General features: G+C 39.9%; 1 protein-coding gene across 4 annotated transcripts in view; it reads left to right on the top strand.

The window, feature by feature from the left end:
- Nucleotides 1-14479, top strand: part of KIZ (kizuna centrosomal protein) — a 122584-nt gene that overhangs the window by 72259 nt on the left and 35846 nt on the right. For all 4 annotated transcript variants that reach the window (XM_030914896.1, XM_010369107.1, XM_010369108.2 and 1 more), the window contains exon 7: nt 8605-8698. In XM_030914896.1, the coding sequence (XP_030770756.1) occupies nt 8605-8698 (94 nt within the window). The remainder of the gene's footprint in view (nt 1-8604; nt 8699-14479) is intronic.

The raw sequence follows: 14479 nt of genomic DNA, 5'->3' as shown, positions 1-14479 counted from the left end.
CAGATTTTGTCTAGGCAATAAGAAATATTCATAGGTACTATAAGTCAGATAGGCCTGAAGTCTGGAAGCTTTGGGGCAGCAGAACCCAGGAGTGAAGGACCCAACTCAGGGTCTGACCTATAAGAACTAAGAATCCAGGCTTAGAGTTTAGACAGAAGCTTGGGAATTGGCAAGGAGCTGGAGCACCAACAGTGTGGATAAGAGTCAGGAGTAGCACTTGAATCCTGTGTGCCTGTTATTGCTTCCTTCCCAGCATAAAGATACACTTCACAGTAGGGGTAGGCTTGAGTCTGCAGTTGTCACTCACCCTCCAGTAGACCACGTCTCTTTCATCCTTGTCACATCAGGCACGTAGTCATTAACTAGGTCCAGTAACTTCACCAACTGTAGTGCTATTTACAAATTAGTACTTCGCAAATAACATATTGATTTATAAGTTGCTTTGTAACTAATCTTCATTTTCCTTTTGGATTATGTGTTGAATATTCCTAACTACAAATGTGAACAGCTCCTTTAAAGTAGAAACACTGTTTTGTCTTTTATATCTTCTCCTACAGCTTTTTAGAATCATGCATCCCCCAAAATAGACATTTTTTTAAAGATGGTAACTAACCATCTTTAAGCTTTGAAGGCTACTGTGATGCAATGGTAGACCTAACCTAAAACAGTGACCAAATTTTTAGACTCTTATCACTTACTCAGTAGACTGGATATAGATAATAAAAGATAAATCCCTCTTTCTATACCTTCTTATCCTGATTAAGAATAAAGAAAATTTTACTGCAATAGGATCTGGATGGAAAAATAGTAGTCATTTTTCTACATTTGGAAATAGAGGACGTAACCTATACTTCAGCCAGAAGTTTTCAATTTCTTGGCAGTGACAATTTAAGTAAATTTCATATGAGTTGTGGGGATCTAACTTTGTTATGATTGACAATATAAAATTAGCCCTTTCTGCTGTTAGGATTATCTAGCATACCTATCATTCAGGTGGAATGTGGAACGAGATTGCCCAGCTGTGGATTTGAACATCATTAAAGTTAACAAAGGGTTAAAAGTTACTTCCTCTGATGGATTTAAAATTGCCGCATACACACAAACAAGTTTTTCAAACTGCCCCATTTTATATCTTTGTTGAGAGACAGTATAGCTGCTGCATTTTAATGTCCAGATTATATTACAGATATATTTCAGTAAACCATGAAGAACCACCATAGATTCTAGAAGCTAGCGATCTGTGCTTAAATAAGCATCTCCTGCAGCACCTTTTTTATTTTATAGGCTCTGTAATCACAGTGACATTCTGAAAGAAGACCTTGAAGCTCACAGAGAAGCTGTCCTTCATCAGCTCCCAGGATTCCTACCTGGGGTAGCAGCTATGAAAAGCAAGTCAAGTCTTACTGGCTTGACATCCTCTTATGAACAATCCTCTTATTAAAATACATCTGCACTGTTTACTAGCAGAGAACAGATTATTACTCAGAAGTGGTCAGTAGATGCATGTCTGTGAAAGCCCCTCTGAAGGGACCTTGTTTGGCTGGCTGAGCGAGTGAATGGCTTTGGGTCTGCTTAGCCTACACATAGCGCCGTCTTCCTCACCTGTCATGTGCCACTTAGGCTGTTTTATGTTAAAAATATAAATAGGGAGGATATTTAGAGGATTCCGCTTAAATCTAGTACGCACTGGATTCTCTCAAAGGGTGGATGGAAATCAGGATAATAGTCTTTAAAGGGACCTTGTCACAAGAAAACGTCACTGGATTAAGTGGCTGTGTTTTTACGTTACCTTCTGCATCTGTACTAGTAATCTTGAAGCTATGGGAAATGCTGGAAATGACCTTCCCCGTCAGTAGCTTTTCAACCTAAGGCAGTAAAGAGCAATGCAAGAAAACCCTCTTGCAGTTTTTATCATGCAGAATAAAAACCACAGTCTTAAAATAATCCTTTACAACGTAGTGGAAGAAGCTGGGTTGGGAGGAGTTCTTCTACGCTCTCTAGGTCATTTGGTGATTATGTCTTAGAAGGCTCTTTAACGAATCTCCCGTTTCTTTCTCAGTGCCTTTTATATCTGTTTATATACTCTTTGGCATAAACCACAGTTGTGGTGTGTAGCATGGGAAGGATATATGCATTTATAATTCTGTGTGCAAACTGAGTTGTTTAAAAAAAGGATTCATTTTGTGACTCTCTTAACCTAGGCTGCCAAACTGTGATTATGGGTGATAAGCCATGATGTCTGCACCTACTAGACTAACGATTGTTAGAGTTTCTCAGCATTCATAATAGAGCATTGATTTCCATTATGAAAGGTGGTGTTTTACATGACTATTGATCTACAATTATGTGTAAATCAGTCTTCCATAAGAAATGATCCTACTTTATGACCACCACAAATTTTAAAATTAATATCTGGAGTCTTCAAAACTGTTTCTTTACCACAGTCATTTTTTAGAGCCAGATAAAGAAGTCAGGAATGTTTTCTGCTGTCAGCATTATGTTCTGCTACAGTTAGAATTGCTGTATATGTTGTGATTGGGGATGCTGTTTAACGCACACTCATTATCACTGGTTCACTGTCTAGCCTTGAAAAAAGTGCCAAGTGTTTGTAACCTTTGAGAGACAGTAGTCAGGTCTTTAAACACAGATTCTTCCTAATGGATTTTAGTCACCAGGCTCCCCCGCTGCCCTCCTGGTTCTGGCGTCCTCTGTGCCCCTTAGCACCCAGAAGTGCCTGCTGGGAACCCCAAGTCTAAGTGAAATAGACCTGTCTGCTTTGTGATCGTCACCTGGCCAGTTTGATCAACCATTGCAGAAACACTGGTTTGGAGAGAATGATTTATTCTTATTCTTTAATGGTTAATAACTCTGGTGTCATAGAATTCTTTTTTCTTTTTTTTAAAGACAGAATCTTGCTCTATCGCCCAGGCTGGAGTGCTGTGGAGTGATCTTGGCTCACTGCAACCTCCGCCTCCTGAGCTCAGGAGATTCTTGTGCCTTAGCCTCCTGAGTAGCTGGGATTACAGGTGTGCACCGACACACCCTGCTAATTTTTTGTATTTTTGGTAGAAGATGGGGTTTCACCATGTTGACCAGGCTGGTCTTGAACTCCTGGCCTCAAGTGATCCGCCCACCTCTGCCTCCCAAAGTACTGGGATTACAGGCATGAGCCATCACACCCAGCCTGGTGTCATAGAATTCTAATCCAGGCAGGGTGGAAAGGCTTTGACTGATTACATAATCCTTAAAGGAGTGTTTGGTGTAGCAGCAGCTCACATCTGTCTCTTTAATCTTGATCTGTAAAATGAGACATCTGCCCCCATAGCATACTCTAGAGCAGCAGTCCCCAACCTTTTTGGCACCAGGGACCGGTTTCATGGAAGACAGTTTTTCCACGGACCGGGGTTAGGAAGGTATGGGCAGGGGCGTGGTTTCAGGATGGTTCAAGTACATTACATTTATTATGCACTTTATTATTCTTACGTTTTAATAGATAATAAAATAATTATACAATTCACCATAATGGAAAATTAGCGGGAACCTTGAGCTTGTTTTCCTGCAACTAGATGGTCACGTTTGGGGGTGATGGGAGACAGTGACAGATCATCAGGCATTAGATTCTCATAAGGAATATGCAACCTAGCTCCCTTACATGCACAGTTCACAATAGGGTTCTTGCTCCTGTAAGAATCTAATGCTCCCTGTGATCTGACAGGAGGCGGAGCTCATGCTTCGCCCTCCTGCCACTCATCTCCTGCTTTGTGGCCCAGTTCCTAGCAGACCACATATCAGTACCAGTCCATGGCCTAGGCGTTGGGACCCCTGCTCTAGAAGACAATGTGAAGATTTCTGAATTCCTGCTCACAAAATGAAGCATCTTAAGAGAAAAAAAGAACAGACCACTCTTGTCATCATTATTGATTTATGTTATATCAAGGATTAAGACCTTCATATGGGCCAGGTGGCTTACGCCTGTAATCCCAGCACTCTGGGAGGCTGAGGCAGATGGATTGCTTGAGCTCAGGAGTTCGAGACCAGCCTGGGCAACATGGCGAAACCCCATCTCTACAAAAAATACAAAAAAATTAGCAAGGTGTGATGGCGCACACATATGGACTTAGCTACTCAGGAGGCTGAGGCGGGAGGATCACTTGAGCCCAGGATGTCAAGGCTGCAGTGAGCTGTGATTGTGCCACTGCACTCCAGCCTGGGTGACACAGCAAGATGCTGTCTCAAAAAAAAAAAAATAACAAAAAGTCATATGCAAGGTTTACTATTATCATGTGGAAGACCAAGGTATTGTTTTTGACAATTATGAATTATAAAAATATAATTCATGTTATTTAGAGAAATTGATTTAAAAATTGCTCATTATTGTCTTCTGGAAAACATTTTAATATAAAAATGATTAATAAGTAGTTTTATCTTATGAGAAACATAATGAGACCATCCATTTATTTTTTTCCAGGTGCAACTAATTGTCTATATTAGTGGCTACCTTCAGATACAGTTTCCCAATTGTGTTCTCAGGCTGATACTGAAAAATTGAGTCAGCTTTGTATTATTTGGATTATAGTATATAAAAATCTCTAGTCTGCCTGTGTTCAGAATAAAACTCAGGGTATTTATTACTCTGCATTTAAAGTTAAGAAATGCTGATAGATTTGTTTAAATTTCACTTTTCTGGCCGGGCGCGGTGGCTCAAGCCTGTAATCCCAGCACTTTGGGAGGCCGAGACGGGCGTATCACGAGGTCAGGAGCTCGAGACCATCCTGGCTAATACGGTGAAACCCCGTCTCTACTTAAAAATACAAAAAACTAGCCGGGCGACGAGGCGGGCGCCTGTAGTCCCAGCTACTCGGGAGGCTGAGGCAGGAGAATGGCGTAAACCCGGGAGGCGGAGCTTGCAGTGAGCTGAGATCCGGCCACTGCACTCCAGCCTGGGTGGCAGAGCAAGACTCTGTCTCAAAAAAAAAAAAAAAAAAAAAAAAAAAAAAAAAAAAAAAAAAAAAAATTTCACTTTTCTAATTGGAAGCCTTTTCAAGTACATGAAATTAATTATAGACAATTTAAACCATATTCCTTTATTACATTTTTAATTAAAGAACTACCTGACATTAAACTTTGTTTTTTTGTGTGTGATCAATGTTCTAAATTTTCCAACGTAAAGTAGAAAAAAGAGAAAAATCTCCTTTAAATCCTTTGTACCACTTTGCACATTTTCTGATGTGGTATGTTTTTGTAGAGCCATGGGCAAAGCTCCATTTAAGGAAGCCATGGCTCTTGCACTTCTTACCTGATCTATCCCAAAAGAAATCTGCAAGTCGGCTTGCTTTTGTGCTTTAAGGGTTGCCTTAGTTGTTCAGAAGTCATAAACCCTAGGTGCTGTACCTCCTTCAACAGCTCATTTTCTGTTTGACTTGCGCAAGTCAGTTAATCAATGTTGTCCTTTTGTGGGAAATAAGTATAATAATTATAGGAAACCTTAGCTAGTTTTTCATGCTGGGACCCAAAGGGTAGATGCAATTGGGTGGTGTATTAGTAACAAGAGTCTTGACTTGGTTTTGCTTCTTCAGAAAATCATGTGTATTAGACACTAGAGGGACCGTTCTTTGATAATTTGACTCACTTAGTTGATAATTTGACTCACTTAGCTGTTTAACTAATTTAATTTATCCTAGTTAAACTTGCTTTCAAGCAAAAAGCATAGTTGACTTGCTTATTATAATAAATATACCTGCTGAATGGGCTAGAATTTGCTGATGACTGGTCAGTGCATTTTCCCAGCAGGGCAGTCTGTTAAGAAACCAAATATAGATGCAAAGGTCAAAACAAAGGAATTGGGTAGTTTAATGACATCATTGCGGTACGGTGGTAACCAAGAAAGGCAAGTTGCTGAAAGGTCTTTCTATCAAACTAGTCAGAAGCCTTAGAATCAAAGGATTCCAATGATTGATCTCACTTTATTCAAGTCCTGAAAAAAATAGGGTTAGGTCAGGCACAAGTTATAACAATTAAGATTTATTAAGGAAGGTTCTGAACTGTATCTAGACTTACTTCTTTTTCCAGAGATTTTGTTACAAAATTTTTCAAACATACAGAAAAATAAAAGGAATCATACAGTGGATATCCGTATACACACCACCCAGATTGTACTCCTGACATTTTATTGCACTCTCATATTTGTTTATCCATCCTTCCATCAATCTCTTATTTTTATACATTTCTAAGTAAGTTGCAGACGCTAATATACACTTAACTTTTTACCTTGACATTTTTGAACATTTGAAGTCTCATATACCCATTACTCAGACCCACCAGCTGCTCACATTTCATCAGTCTTGTTTTATCTCTTTCCCTAACGCTTTTTTCCTTGAGTAGTTTAAAACAGACAACATATCATTTCACTCACAAATACTTATATCTCTAACATATAAGGATTTAAAATACTATCATTTTAACATAATCAACAAAATTCTTCAGTTTATCTAATACCTAGTCATTGTCAGTTTGCCTTGCTTATCTGAAAAAATGTTTTTCTATATTTGTTTTGTTTGAATCAGAGTTCAAATAAGGTCCACATATTACAATTGGCTATGTCTCTGAAATCTCTTTTAATTTTGTAACATTCCCTCCCTCCTTTTTTTATAGTATTGATTTGTTGAAGGAATTGGGTCACTTATCCTGGAGAATTTACATGCTCTATTTGGTTGGTATGTTTAACCAGTTCCTCTTTACTCTTTATTACCTGTAAACTGGTGGTTAGATCCAAATGTGTGATTAAGTTCCAGGCCAGTTATTTTGGCAAGAAAATGTCATGGGTGGTGCTGGTACTTAAAATTGGGCAGCACATGATGCGTGGTCACCCCGTGGTTAGTGATACTAAGACCGATCTGTGGGTTCAAATGTCAGAAGGTTGATGACTCCAGTACAGAAGTTTACTATTATGTAATTTTCACAACATTATGACCATTTCCTAGATACGTTCATTAATTTGGACTTACAAAATGGTGACTTTTCTAATTTGATCATTTCTTCTGCGTTTATTGGAAGAACTTTTCCTTATCAGCTACTTGGTGACTCTGAAATGTATTTTTTGACCACAAAAGCAGGATAAATGCTTTATTCTATTTCTTTATTTACCAATTTGCAGAATAATGAATTGTTGCCCTACCAGCCTCCAAAGGTTTTACAATTTATTTTTATTTTATCTTTATTGTGGTTTAAAAAAACATTAAATTAGCCTTCTTAACCATTTTCAACTGTACAGTTCAGTAGTGTTAAATATCTTTACTTTGTTGTACAACAGATCTCCAGAACATTTTCATGATATAAAATGGAAAATCTATACACATTAAACAACTCCTCATTTTCCCTTCCCCCCAGGCCCCAGCACCCACCATTCAACTTCTGTCTTTATGAATTTGACTGTTCTAGGTACCTCATGTAAGTGGGATCATACAGTATTTGTCCTTTTCTGATTGGCTTATTTCACTTAGCACAATGCCCTTAAGATTCATCTATGTTGTAGTATGTCACAGGATTTCCTTCCTTTTAAGGCTGAATCCAAAGGTTTTTATTTTTATTTTTTAAATTTTATTTATTTATTTTTAGATGAACTCAAGGATTTTCATGTATTCCCTGTGTGTCAGTCCACTGCAGTCAGTATCCTTTTGGGGCTGAAATCGTCCCATCATTGACAGTGGGAGCTTCCTCAAGATATCCCCTCCCCACCTTCAGTTCTTTTGATACACCTTTGAGAGCTTCCTTACTTTCTGGTACCCACAAGATGTTTCAGGTTCATCTTGTGCGTTTCCTGCCCCAGACCTGAATAGGGCATTTCTTTAATGAACTCTGGTTCCTTTTAGTATATAAATACCACAGCCTGGGCAGCAGTATAGGCTTACTTTTTAATGCTTTCCTAATATCTTAATTTTTAAAAAACTGTAAGTAGACCATGGTAAGAGTGTAACAAAACAACTGCTGTCGAGATGAAAATGTGATCTTTTTCTCTTGACTACATGTGGAAGACTGACCATCTATGCAGTGATTCAAAACCATTGTTGTACTTTAGAATCACTCTGTGAGCCTTAAAAATCCCACTGACCAGACCAGGCATGGTGGCTCACGCCTATAATCTCAGCACTTTGGGAGACCAAGGCAGGTGGACTGCTTGAGCCTAGGAGTTTATGACCAGCCTGGGCAACATGATGAAAGCCAGTCTCATGACCCAGTCTCTAAATAAATAAATAGATTAAAATTTTAAAATAAATTTTTTAAAAAGCCCACTGGCCAAGCCGCACCCCAGACCATTTTTCCTGGACTCTGTAGAGGTGGCCCCAGGCACCCAGATTGTGCAGAACTCACCAGGTTGTTCTGTGTGCAGCGAAAGTTGAGAACACTCACTTAGCAATGAAATAACCAAAGTTTTTAAAAGTTAAAAAAAAATGATACTTGGACTCAAAACTCACTTAGTCCAGAATATGTTGAGTTCCAGACTTTTCTGGATAAACCACCTTCTACTAACATAATTGAGGCCTTTAAAAAAGTAGGAATCTTATAATATTACAAATCTATAGTGAGTGTTCTGTTTCTGTTTTATAGACCTGGACAAGCACCAGACTCAGGCGTACCGAGGGCACCGGTGGGTCAGCATGTTGCCACCTTGAAAAAACATGATAATTCTCTCAAAGAAGAGGTAGGTAGCTAGACTGTCTGAAGTTTTCCCAGTCACAAATGTGGACCACAGAGCAAGGTTAGTAATTTTTATTTAAAAAAGAAAAAAAAGAAAAGTTTTGGCCAGGTGCGGTGGCTCATGCCTGTAATGCCAGCACTTTGGGATGCCGAGGCAAGCAGATCACGAGCTTAAGAGATCAAGACCATTCTGGCCAACATGTTGAAACCCCGTCTCTACTGAAAGTACAAAAATTAGCTGGATATGGTGGCATGCGCCTGTAGTCCCAGCTGCTTGGGAGGCTGAGGCAGGAGAATTGCTTGAACCCAGGAGGCGGAGGTTGCAGAGAGCCAAGATCACGCCACTGCACTCCAGCCTGGGTGACAGAGTGAGACACTATCTCCAAAAAAGAAAAAAAAGAAAAAAAAGTCTCCAGATATGCCAGTTATTCATTTGAGGAAATGTTATGTATTTGCAAAAAACAGCAATAAGAAAAGTAGTAAGTGAGGTTTTATGGTTGGTTGGTTTTTAACTTTCTGACCTCAGGCCTTTTGCATAATGTTTTATGTAGGCATTCATTTTCCAAGAAATTTCAAAGCGTCTTATAACACTCTGGTTTTTCATCTCCACTCCATACTTTAGAAATACTGTATAGTCATGTCAATTCAGCAAATACCTATCCATCCATTACTGTACACAGATATCAGCCCAGATCCACTGGAGGGAAAGAGACAAATAAAATGTGGCCCCCCCCTCCTTCTGGGGTGTGACATCATGGGATGCATGTAATAAGAAAATGGCAAAAATATGGGCTTTGAGGAAAGAGAACCAAGCCAAGACTCCTGGAGAAGCAAGGAAGGCAGAGGTCATGATGGAGGGAGTACAGGGGCATAAGAAGTGATCCTTAAAAGATAGGCTTTTGACGGTATGAGTTGGAGGGGACAGAGGCGACAAGAAATGGCAGCTATGAGCCAGAGAGCACACTGGGAAACCCAACACATACTCAGGCAACAGAGCCATCCTGAGGCTGAAGCGAGGACTCAAGTCTGGGGATGGTGAGAAGGAGCTCAAGAAGTAGTTGCTGGCCATGGTGTGCAGCATCCAACACCAGGCCAGGGAGACTGTGTTTAGTTTCGTAGCTTTTGAAAAGCCACTGGAGCTTTTTGAACAAAGCTGTGATAGGAGTTCTGCAGTGCCTTAGGGAATTTCATGTTTGGTTTGGGACTGAGACATTGAAGGAGGGAGCCCTGCAGTGTTTCAGGCAAGAGGAAGGAGAGGCCTTGGGAGCTGGTGCCAAGAGAGAATTTGAAGATGCTGAACAGAACATGGAAACAGATGGAGCAAGTTCCCAAGGAAATTATGAGGGGAGGAACCAGAAGCCCAAGTTTAGAGCATGTCCATTGGCATATTCCTTCCTCATTCCCTAGAAAAGTCACATTCAGGGAAACAGCCTTCTGGGTTGAACATCTTGGGAATGTGTCTTGTTTCAAATCATGTTTTTTCATCTTTATATATAATATAGGATATTCTGGCTTTGATTATTTTTAAGGTTTTTTAAAATTATTGTCATGCTCATAGTTCAAGGATTATATACCTGCACCTTCTGGAGTCAAGCTTTGCTGCCTCTGTCTTGAAGTCACATGCCCACGTGGCTGTGCCATCTAGAGCCTCTGGCATTCACCCTCCAGCCTTCCAGAGCACCTTCAGTCCCCCTCAGACCCCTCTTTACTTGCCACTACAATTAAGAGAGTAGTAGGACTTCTTTTTTTATAGCATTTCAAACATACATATATTCAGTGATAGGACGGACGCACTAATTCCATGCCCACAACCCAAATTCACATGTGTTGTTACCATTGCACCATATTTGTTTCCGACCTCCTCCTCCTCTTCCTCCTTTCCCCCATCTTCTTACCCCTCCTTCTCCCTCCTTTCCTCCCCTCACTTCACCCACCTTCCTTCTCTTCTGCTCTTTCTCTCTTCTCCCTCTTCTCAAACTTCCTTCCCTCCCCCTTCCCCCTATTCCTTAGGTGGAAGAAATAAATTATTACAAAGATAGATACAGCCCCCTGTATGCTTCTCACAGATTTCATGCCCCTTTTCAAAGATAACCTAGATCCATTCCTTCTTTGCTGATGAACGTAGATCTTTTTCATTTGCTTGCTTGTTTGTTTGTTTTTTCAAGACGGAGTCTCGCTCTGTTGCCCAGGCTGGAGTGCAGTGGCGTGATCTTGGCTCACTGCAACCGAGGCTCACGCCTCCCGGGTTCAAGCGATTCTCCTTCCTCAGCCTCCCAAGTAGCTGGGACTACAGGCATGTGCCACCATGCCTGGCTGATTTTTTTGTATTTTTAGTAGAGACAGGGTTTCACCATGTTGGCCAGGCTGTCTCGAAGTCCTGACCTTGGGCAATCCACGCCCCTCTCTCAGTCTCCCAAAGTGCTGAGATTACAGGTGTGAGCCACCACACCCAGCTGATGAACATAGATCTTAAGAAAGATACTGTTTGGGTTTTATTGTCCCTTTGAGTTAGCACTGTCTTGTAACAGCCTTATTTTCCCATGCTTGTTCACTGCAAGTACATCACATCTCAGGCGTTTTAAGGGTGAAATAAGTGTTGGTCAGCTGTCCTTTGCTATCTAATCTTTTTTTTTAAAATGATACTGTTTATATTAGAAAACATGGTCCAAGTTCCAAACAACCAATCTACTCAATTTTTCCAGTAATAGGAGGGGTTGCTGTCCAACTAATACCTAATGAATCAAATTATATTCTGCTTCCCCAAGAGATCTTTGTTCCTTTTTAGATCATTCTGATCTCATTTTAGGGACAATCGTAAAAATTACCAATAGATTAATGACAAAATCTATCCTTAAAAATTGAAGTAGGCCGGACGCGGTGGCTCACACCTGTAATCCCAGCACTTTGGGAGGCTGAGGTGGGTGGATCACGAGGTCAGGAGATCGAGACCATCTTGGCTAACATGGTGACACCTCATCTCTACTAAAAATGCAAAAAATTAGCCAGGTGTGGTGTCAGGCACCTGTAGTCCCAGCTACTGAGGAGGCTGAGGCAGGAGAATGGTGTGAACCTGGGAGTCGGAGCTTGCAGTGAGCAGAGATTACACCTCTGCACTCCAGCCTGGGTGACAGAGCAAGACTCTGTCTCAAAAAAAAAAAAAAACAACATGGAAGTAAACAGGTAATTTCCCATCCAGTTAAGTTGTGATTGAAGAAATGCACAGTCCCAAAGAACAGTATTACCAAAATGATGCAGGTGGGGCACGCCTTGTGAACTGAAGGACAAAATGCTTTTGTGAGTCCTAAAACTGTTTTGGTTTACGTGTCATCCTTTTCCGGTTAGTAAAATAAAGTGTCTTTGAGTTGTTTCTGTGTATTGAAACCGTCTACACATTTAGTAAATACTACGGGTTAAATCTCTCTCTTTAGATAAAATCTTAAAAGTAAGTGATTTTCAAAATTTAAAAAAGCTCTACTAGAAACTACTTGGTTAAGAGTCTAATGAAGCTCAGAAATATTTACTTTGATCTCTTGGGTAAATGGCTAATTAAAAAGCCGCATGTAAATGATGTTTACCTGTGGTTCCCTGTGCTGTCAGCCCGAGTCAATCCCTTCTCTTGAGTAAATACATCATCAAAGCCGCAGAAACGCAGATTATGTTCCCTGGAGACCAGATAAGGTCCGCAGTGCCCACACAACCTATTAGGCAATTACATAATTGAACTGCCTGCTTTTAAATCAGAAAAATTTGTAATTACTTTTTGTGGAGAAAAAGATGAGTTGGGTGCTTTATTAAAATACAAAGTGCGTTAATATTACTTTTCTCCCAAGTGATACCTGTTTCTGCCCTGGAGAACTTTGTCACAGCAGAGCAATCTGCTGGTGACACTCATAGAGTAGATTGGGTCCTGCCCCCACCATACACACAAACCAGTTTTATTCACCAGAAAGATGCTTTCCCCAAATGCTGGGCTGTTCTCTTGTTCTTATCTCCTGAATACTCATTTGCTGGGTCATATGAATATCTTCCCATTTAAAAAAAAAAAATTGCTATACAGGTAAAATCCCTTCATTCCCTTTAATGTAGAACTTAAGTGTTGATGCTTGCATAAACACCAAGAAGTTACTTCCATTGTCCAAGAGGAATATTCTTTTTTTTTTTTTTTTTTTTTTTGAGACAGAGTCTCGCTCTGTCGCCCAGGCTGGAGTGCTGTGGCCTGATCTCAGCTCACTGCAAGCTCCGCCTCCCGGGTTTACGCCATTCTCCTGCCTCAGCCTCCTGAGTAGCTGGGACTACAGGTGCCCGCCACCTCGCCCGGCTAGTTTTTTGTATTTTTTTTAGTAGAGACGAGATTTCACCGTGTTCGCCAGGATGGTCTCGATCTCCTGACCTCGTGATCCGCCCGTCTCGGCCTCCCAAAGTGCTGGGATTACAGGCTTGAGCCACCGCGCCCGGCCAAGAGGAATATTCTTGAACCTTGAGGAAGAGCCAGTTAAATCTGCATACTAGGGGAAAATATCATCTGCTGTCCATATCCATGATTTTTAATTCTTTTGCTTTTCTGTGTCTGTGTTAGTAGCACTGGTTTGCATATAGAAGGGGATTTAATTTTATCAGATGCATTTACATTCATTTTCTTTTTGTATTGGTACCACCGATAGCAGAAATTGGATTTCTTTAGAGCTAGCATATGTTTTCTTTCAAAAACAAGCATTTAAAAAAACATCTTGAAATAGTAAGATAAACAAAAAGAAAACTGGCCTTTATCCTACTATTCTACTATTTATATATAACTCTGTTAACATTATGGTGTATGTTTTTTAATATTTAATATATTGATATGGGAGGCTGAGGTTGGTGGATCACCTGAGGTCAGGAGTTCAAGACCAGCCTGACCAACGTGGTAAAAGCCCGTCTTTACTAAAAATAGAAAAATTAGCCAGGTGTAATAGCACACACCTGTAATGCCAGCTACTTGGGAAGCTTAGGCACAAGCATTGCTTGAACCTGGGAGGCAGAGGTTGCAGTGAGCTGAGATCGCACCACTGCACTCCAGCCTGGGTGACAGAGCAAGACTCTGTTTTTAAAAATAATAATAATAATAATAATTAACATTGAAAGACGTAGGTTGCTTTATTTGTATACATAACCTTGTGTTTTTTTTTACCCCCATTTGCTGCAAAGTGAACTCTTTCATACCATTACATGTTCTATTTATATCATTTCAAGTGGCTTTACAGAGGTCCCCTGTCCACTGTCACTTCAGTCATTTACCTGTTGTTCAACATTTGTTTCTAATTTTTCCTCTAGTAAAAAAGTTTCAGAGAATATCTGTGCAATTCAGATTTTACAAATATCTATAATATTTTCTTAGAATGAATTCCTAGATGTAGAATTACTAGGTCAAAAGGTGGGTGTATCTTTCAGGCTTTTGCTATGCATGGCCAGATCTCACTCTGGAAGGGTCATCAGAGTTACCAGTAATGGATGAAAATAACATTTCTCTGAGTTCTTTATGAAACTAGATACTATCAACTTTTTTTTTTAGGGGCACCAATTTGAGAGATGAAAATGACATCCAATTTTTTTTTGTTCATTTGACCTTTTTATTACAATTGAGGTCGAACTTTTTCTCTACCTATTTATTAGCTATTTGTATTTCTTTTATCATAATCTGCCAGCTCATGTTCTTTGCTCATTTTTCTATTAGGTTAGTAATATTTTTTCTTATTGACTTGCAAAAATTTTTTAAATATAAATTTGGAAATTTTGTTACTACCTTTTT

This window comes from Rhinopithecus roxellana, chromosome 13, assembly GCF_007565055.1.
Source record: "Rhinopithecus roxellana isolate Shanxi Qingling chromosome 13, ASM756505v1, whole genome shotgun sequence".
Lineage (NCBI taxonomy): Eukaryota > Metazoa > Chordata > Mammalia > Primates > Cercopithecidae > Rhinopithecus > Rhinopithecus roxellana.
Note: the sequence above shows the minus strand (reverse complement) of the source record. Positions and strands in the feature narration are given on the sequence as shown.